Source organism: Cyprinodon tularosa, unplaced genomic scaffold (genome assembly GCF_016077235.1).
Source record: "Cyprinodon tularosa strain WSP-4 unplaced genomic scaffold, ASM1607723v1 ctg6, whole genome shotgun sequence".
NCBI classification, from domain to species: domain Eukaryota; kingdom Metazoa; phylum Chordata; class Actinopteri; order Cyprinodontiformes; family Cyprinodontidae; genus Cyprinodon; species Cyprinodon tularosa.
In genome coordinates, this window is record NW_024039340.1 from 1,414,152 (window position 1) to 1,422,013 (window position 7,862).

At 39.0% G+C, this 7,862-nt stretch overlaps 1 protein-coding gene across 2 annotated transcripts; it reads left to right on the top strand.

Moving 5' to 3' along the window:
• Window positions 1–317: 317 nt before the first annotated feature.
• LOC119797778 (heterogeneous nuclear ribonucleoprotein Q) lies at window positions 318–7,051 on the top strand. Of its 2 annotated transcripts, XM_038306979.1 has the most exons (12): window positions 318–476; window positions 1,998–2,157; window positions 2,766–2,884; window positions 3,094–3,201; window positions 3,376–3,489; window positions 3,741–3,917; window positions 4,105–4,240; window positions 4,821–5,026; window positions 5,136–5,285; window positions 5,370–5,491; window positions 5,646–5,965; window positions 6,820–7,051. In XM_038306979.1, exons 2-12 carry the CDS (start codon window positions 2,010–2,012, stop codon window positions 6,846–6,848), a joined length of 1,629 nt encoding a protein of 542 aa, XP_038162907.1. In that variant the 5' UTR covers window positions 318–476; window positions 1,998–2,009; the 3' UTR covers window positions 6,849–7,051. The 2 variants fall into 2 exon arrangements, with proteins under 2 accessions (XP_038162907.1, XP_038162908.1); XM_038306980.1 differs by lacking the exon at window positions 1,998–2,157 and having other exon boundaries at window positions 324–476.
• Window positions 7,052–7,862: the final 811 nt, after the last annotated feature.

Below are 7,862 nucleotides of genomic sequence, written 5' to 3' on the forward strand. Positions count from 1 at the left end.
CTGATTTTCAGTTTAGTCCTCAGTTCTTTGTTTTGATTCATTTGGTGGGTGGGGATGTTAGACAGGGGAACCTTTTTCTTGTTTCGTTCATTTTTCCAATTTCAATTCTTTATTTGATGTCAATCCGTTTGTGTTTATTTTTTTGTTTAACTGTAGCAGGTCTGCTCAGTAATAAAACAACATGTCTGAATGCGCTGTTGTTTGGAGGGAACGTGTCTGCTGTCCACGCGGTAATTGTGTTGGATGAGGCTGCGGATGACCCGCCGCTCTACAAGGCAAGCCCGTGCAGGGCTGTCCAAGAAACCCCATCGACGAGACAAAACTCGAGGCGTGAACGTGGCAGCCATTTTACATCATCAAGAGTGAATGACTGAAGTCGGATCAGTGCCGGGAGTTTTACACTTTTTCCGTCTTTTAAATATCACTTTTATCTTCCTATACAATCAGCACCACACACATTGGTGTGCCAGTGGCAGGTAGGGCGAATGCTTCTCAACTGTCTTGTCAGCGATGTTTTATTTAGTGCTAAACCCCCCGAATTGTGCGGCGCTATTTCAAACAATGTGGAAACTGGTGGTGGTTGGGAACGAGTTGTCCAGACCGGCTTTTTGAAAATGGACTCTTCCTATGTGGCGGCACGTTGACTAACCACGCATCCGATGAGCTAAACGCTTAGCCTTTAAGGTCCCGTTAAAACACTTTAAATGTAAAAAGCTTGCTTTATTATTTAGTAAGTTTGTACTCAGAAATGACGCTCTAACAATGGCCTCACACACCGTGCGAGTTAGCATGCTAGCTTCAGCTAGCTCATTTTGACAGATCGTGGATCTGACATGTTCATTGTCAATTTATGCTAATATAGCTCAATAAGGAAGCTCGATATGTGTACAAAATATGTTAAAAGCTGTCTTACGATTGTACTGTAACCCATGTATTGCGTTTATTTAAACAGCAGCCGCACTTTCCGCTGAAAAAGCAGACACGAGCGCCGTGTTATTGTCCCAGAAAGGCTCCGGAGTTAGCTTTGCGCGCTAGCCGGCTAGCCTGCTAACGGTATCGAATGTGTCATAACATCATAACCTCAAACGGAAATAAACCAGAGATACAAATATAAAATATATGCCTTGCGATTTGTGCATTGAAATGTTGACTTTGTTGTATTTGTAGAATGAAATGTACACTTTTCTTCAGCAGTAATATTTTAACCACAGAAAACACGTGTTTGGGAGACTGACCAGCAGACGTTTGAAGTAATTAGATTTCAAGCTAGTACTAGCAGAGAAAAAGCTTAGCCCCGAAAAGAATTGGCTTAGCTTGCTGCTGAAATGTGAAGGGGGCAGTTTGATCTTATCTGTAAGGGTTATCCGTTTACTACCGTAAAATAAGTTTCATTTTAGGTACATTTTAAGCATTCACGGTGTGCCCCAAACATTTTTTTCTTAATGCTCAGCAACCGGAAGCCATGGCATCTTGTCTGAACGCGTTTATCTGCTGAAGGAAGTGGTGAGAAGGTGGTTAACTGTTAGTTTAGCAGCAATTCTGGATATAAGAAGCTAAGATGATAAAACTTTAATGTCTGATTTATTTTTATTATAAGCTAATAACAAAGCTCCTCCACCATTTTCTTTTAAACCAACCTTAAAACTACCAGTGTTTTTGTTTTATTTGTTTTATATTTTTGGTTTTAATAAAATGACATGTATTGTCTGTCTTGCCTTAATGATTTGGGGCTCCTTCCAAGCTGGAAGCTGCCATTATAATATCAAGATGTAAAGTTTGTTGCCACTAAAGGACTGCAAAAACCACAGCTTCTTTCACAGTGGACTGTCCCTTTTATATATTGGACACACTCGTAATTTTTTTCCATATCCGAGGATGACATCATTTGTTTGTATTCGTGTGTTTCTAAGATGATATTGCTGACAAATCTGAGGCTTTAACACATCCAAAGTCTTGCCCTTGAACCAGGATTAATTTGGCTCATTGCATTTATACAGATTTCTGGAGACATGGCCACAGAACATATAAATGGAAATGGTCCAGAAGAGCCAATGGACACCTCTGCTGCAGTTACCCATTCTGAGCACTTCCAGACTTTATTAGAAGCTGGTTTACCACAGAAAGTTGCTGAAAAACTAGATGAAATTTACATAGCAGGTAAGGCATTATGAATACACTTGCATATTTAATATGCAATTCTTTGTATAAATTCATGCATGTACTGTTATTTTATCATCTTTCTGAGTGGGGGATGGGGAATTGGGATCCTGAAGCAACTTTTTGTGGTTTCCAACCAAAATGGGTACTGCAGTGCTTCAAAATATTTAATTATACACCATCTGTGTGATTCGATATCCCCAACATGGCGCCTTGATCTTTTTCTCCCAAGTTTTTGGATGACCTCACCCGGACTGCCAATTAAGTTTCTACGTTGAACATTTTTGGGTCACTTTTATTTCAGATAATTTTGTTTTGGGGAGGGAATTGTCATATCTAGAAAGACACCTCTTGTCTTGGCCAGATGGCGCTGAATCTGGAATCAGGGTGGTATCGGAAGGCACTTTGCATGTGTTGTGATTATTTCTTATAACTGTGATGATAACAACATAAATGCAGGCTTGTCCACCACTTCAATCCCCCTTTAAGTTGTAGTAATTCTTTACTTGAATGCTTCTCAGGAGCTGATGTGGAAAACTTTGCACACAGCGTTCTTTTCATATGTGTCACGTTTTTGGTAGCACTTTTCTCTTTCGCCCATCCTGCAGGTTTGGTGTCACACAGTGATTTAGATGACCGAGCAATCGAGGCTCTGAAAGAGTTCAACGAAGAAGGTGCTCTCCAAGTCCTTTTACAATTCAAGGACAGCGACCTCTCACATGTTCAGGTATGCCTTACAAATAACAAATAACACTTCTCTTTCATGAATTATCATGAAAGAGAAGTGGGTTTCTTTATCATTAAAATATCCAATCTAGAATCTATATTCTAAGAATGTGAACCATAACAGTTGCATTGAATAAGGTTATGATGACATTGGCTGATGTGATCTGCAACCTCCTCGTTCTGATTTTTTTTTTTTCGTATTTTTTACAGAACAAAAGTGCCTTTCTCTGTGGCGTGATGAAGACATACAGACAAAGAGAGAAACAAGGGACCAAAGTGTCGGACACCAACAAAGGACCAGATGAAGCCAAAATCAAAGTGAGGAGCCATCCAAATTAATAATTTGTGGAGGAGTTTGTCTGCTTTTAACAGTGGCTAACAACTATGTGTTTTTGCTTAATTTTTATCTTACAACAATAAATAGAATTTTTACATTTTTATTTCACATGTATGAAATTATTATTAAAGCTGAGTTTTGTTCTTTGATTTTAGGCTCTGCTGGATCGAACTGGCTACACACTTGATGTGACAACGGGACAAAGGAAGTATGGGGGACCTCCACCAGAGGCTGCCCATTCTGGAACACAACCCACCATCGGTACAGAGGTATGCAACCCTCACTTCACTTTGCTGCTTTGTTGGTTCATTCTTTTTAAGGCTTATCTAATGTTGCTTAAGGTCTTGGTGTCCAAATGATGAAGCTTTGTTGTCTGCTGTAGTAACCAAGGTTACAGTGATAGCTTACCGCTAAGAGCTGACGAGACACCGTCCCCCAAATTTCACCCATTGCTTTGTTTCTTCACATTTCAACAATGTTCATGATTTATTATTATTATTTTTTTTAATCTACCTTACAGATATTTGTTGGAAAGATTCCCAGAGACCTGTTTGAGGATGAGCTGGTTCCGCTGTTTGAGAAAGCCGGCACCATCTGGGACCTCCGCCTGATGATGGATCCTCTAAGTGGTCTCAACAGAGGCTATGCTTTTGTGACTTACTGCACAAAAGAGTCTGCACAACAAGCTGTCAAATTGGTATGCATGCTTCACTGCAATTATGAAGCTTTTTTACACTGACGGAGGGAACCTGGCGTAGCGTTCGCTACGCTAGTATTTTACTTCTACATGTAGAGGATAGTTTCTGATATAAGATGAAAAATAGTTTTGACTTTTTAATTTTATTTTAGATTTTAATCTAAAACTGTTCTTCAAATATCCACAGTGCAACAACAATGAAATTCGACCGGGTAAACACATCGGCGTATGCATTTCTGTGGCCAATAATAGACTCTTTGTTGGCTCCATCCCCAAGAGTAAAACAAAAGAGCAGATTGTCGAAGAATTTGCTAAAGTTACAGGTGAGTCTCTGACTTGTCAGCCCTTTTTCTGTTATTTATTTTTTTACGTTTAGTGAGTGCAGCTTTTACAGCACACATATCAAACTTGTGGCCCTTTTGGTCAAATAAAGCCCTTCACAGCAACTAATTGGCCTTTAAAAACCAAAAAAAAGCACAACATGTCATTAAGTAGAGGGATATGTTCTCTCTAGGTAATAAAAGTAGCAAAAACTGCTAAATTAAAGATGGGATACCAGGGCAGCGTGCTCTTTGTAAATCAAAGTTTCGTTTATAAATAATTGGTAGAGATCAATAAAGTCAATCAATAAAGCTGCTGTAGGCCCTTTTTATGAACTTGGTGAAGTCTATGTACAAAAACAAAACACCAAAGCTGTCTTACCTGGCTTTCTTTTGTGTTAATTCTGACTTGCAGTCGGTTTGAATATTTTAAGTGATTTTATTTTTTTATGAAAAATTTAAGCTTGAATTATAACCTACCACTAATAATGTTGGAAAATGTTCATCTGATGTTGACTTGATGTGTAATAAGTTGTGTGTGGGAGAAAAATACTCAGCTTTTCTCTTGTTTTTGTCTCTGCAGAAGGTCTAAATGATGTCATATTATACCACCAGCCAGACGACAAGAAGAAGAACCGAGGCTTTTGCTTCCTGGAGTATGAAGACCATAAGACGGCAGCTCAGGCTCGGCGCAGACTCATGAGCGGAAAGGTCAAGGTGTGGGGAAACGTGGTTACGGTGGAATGGGCCGATCCGATTGAGGACCCAGACCCTGAAGTCATGGCTAAGGTAAGTAAACGTAAAAGACGGACACGGCCATATTGAAGTCTATATTGTCTCTTTGATTTGAAGTGGCCCATCTTCTGTTGAAATTTAAATAAAACCTGGATTTCTTTAGGTCAAGGTGCTTTTCGTGAGGAATCTAGCTACCACTGTTACAGAGGAGGCGCTTGAGAAAACATTTAGTCAGTTTGGGAAGCTGGAGAGAGTGAAAAAATTGAAAGACTACGCCTTCATCCACTTTGAAGAAAGAGACGGTGCTTTGAAGGTTTGAAAGAATTCTAGAATTATTCATGTATTTGACATGTCACCACAGGATGTTTTAAAAAATAAAGTATTTTTCCTTTTGTAGGCTTTAACTGATCTCAATGGCAAGGAACTGGAAGGAGAGCACATTGAAATAGTCTTTGCCAAGCCCCCTGACCAGAAGAGGAAAGAACGCAAAGCCCAGAGACAAGCTGCCAAAACACAAATGTAAGCAGGAACAAAGCTACTCAGGCTAGGTTTGGCAACATGTAATTAACAGATCAAGTGAGAGGCAGTTTTATTCCCTCTAAACTGCTTCATACAAATTAATATAAATCACAAAATTATCACTCTAAGATGGACTCTATATATTTCTTTTTAGGTATGATGAATACTACTATTATGGGCCTCCTCACATGCCGCCACCCACAAGAGGCCGAGGAAGAGGTGGAAGGGGCGGTTATTCCTATGATTACTACGGCTATGAAGACTATTACGATTACTATGGATATGATTACCACAACTACCGGGGGGGCTACGAGGACCCCTACGGTTATGGTTATGATGACTTCCAAGGGTCTCTGCGAGGACGAGGGGCCAGAGGAGTCCGTGGAGGTGCCAGTCAGACCAGAGGCCGCGGTGTAATCACACCGAGGGGCCGAGTGGGCTTCACCCAGCGCGGAGGCCTCGGAACAATCAGAGGTAAATGAATGTTTTCCATTTCCAATCTATTATATATAGAACATCTCCTCTGTGATACAATCTATAGCTGGAATTTTAAACATGGAAAATATTTCAGAAACATCCTCTAAGGATGTGGTCATTTGGATTGAGCACTACAGGGAGACTTGGATAAAATTATCATACTCTTACTCGTTTAAACAAATAAAAGTATTTTCAAAATGCAGACAAGTGCAAAATTAAATTGCAGGCTACATGAATTTCAAATGGTATATAATTGTATTAGAAAACAAAGTATAGAAAACTCCTTGGTGTGTAATTAATTTAAATAAGGAATAATCACAATGATGACAAGTTGTTTAAAACAAGAACCCTGAAAAAGCTTTAACTTGGCTTTTTAAGACCTGTATGGTCCATCTGGAGGGCTTCCCTGTAGGCTTTTTATTATCACACATGAATTAAAATGAGACTAATTACTGTTAAGACAAACTTTAAACCCAGTTAAAAATGTTAAAGTGAGTCTAAGTGAATAGAAGATAATAGGAAAGCTTTATGGATAACATCAGGATTTTATTTTTTATAGGAAGGCAAGATAGTTGAAATATATTCTATAAGTTATAGGAACACTTAGTAGCATCTCTGCATTGCACAGAGAGAGAATTTTGGAAAGCCTCTTGAAGGGATTCAAAACTCCTAATATTTGGTTTTAGGTATTTTGATCATAAGGGTTCATGTAGGTTTCTCCTGGAAAGTCATTAAATTATTACTCCCCCTGACATGCATCTGTGGTGAACTAAGACTGTTAATTGAGAAAACTAAAGTGTTTTGTCTGGCTTATTTTTTTTTTAAATAATTTATTAATGTTTTTATTTCAGCAGGGAAACGGGGCCGAGGGCGTTCCTGACCTGTCACAGTGAAGACTGACTTGATGTGTGGGTTTACACCATAAGCTGCAATGGATGTTGAAAGACAACAGCAAGAAAAAGGTTCAGTTAAATTCCAGCCTTACAGAAGAAGAAACATCTCCCCTCCACCCATTTTTATTATTGCTCCGTGTCTCCATGAACTGCCACCCTTAAAAAAGCAAAAAAAAAAAAAAAAAAAAGAAGATAATAATCAGAATACTCTGAATATACCCATCAAAGCCTTTTTGTTAGGACTCCCTTTTTTTTTTTTTTTTTGCCCTGTTTCTCAGGGCTGGATGAATTGCCCTTACAATCTACCCCTTCCCTGTCCCTAAACATGCCATTAAAAGAAAAAAATAATTATTGAAGAAATTGCACTTTTTAAGTTGTTAGGTTTGAAGTGGCTCAAAGGAGCTTGATACTATTGTATATTTTTGTGCTAATCGCAATTTTTATTGTGGAAATATTCTTGTTATTGTTTGATCTGGATGTTTGAAATAGAACATTTGCAGGGTTTTAGGGTGTACCCACCTGGCATGGATAGGTCAGGCATTCCAGGAAAGTGGTTCTTTTCAGAACTGGTCTTTAAGGGTTGGTTGACTACCTCAGTGCAGAGGACTAAACTACCCGGCCTGTACTGTAAATAGGGAAACTATATAGATGAAAGCAGGGCTTGTTTTCCAACAAAATATGCACTAGAGCTGCAGCCCTAAAACGATGTATTTAATTTAATCTACTCCTTTTAGCTGCAGCTCTGCAGGCTGTAAACAGTCAAGCTGGGCATGCAAAACAATCTCATATGATGAGTCTGAACGAGCCCTGCTTTTATCCTATTTTGAACTGAATTAGCTGCCTTGCTTCTTCAGAGTATGTAGTTACTGGTTGTATAGTTTTTCGGAAAATGTTACGTTTTTGTAAAGGCTAAGCGTCAAAGGCATCCATATGCCTTTGATCAGAAAAAAAAATACAGAAATAAGGCCCTGCAGTTTCCCTTTTGTGCCACTGTTTTATCT

Bases quoted from the DNA above. Each gene is read 5' to 3' on its own strand.
- LOC119797778 (XM_038306979.1), top strand. From the start codon at position 2,010: ATGGCCACAGAACATATAAATGGAAATGGTCCAGAAGAGCCAATGGAC. The intron at 3,490-3,740 runs GTATGCAACCCT...TCTACCTTACAG, and splicing joins AACCCACCATCGGTACAGAG to ATATTTGTTGGAAAGATTCC. The intron at 4,241-4,820 runs GTGAGTCTCTGA...TTGTCTCTGCAG, and splicing joins AGAATTTGCTAAAGTTACAG to AAGGTCTAAATGATGTCATA.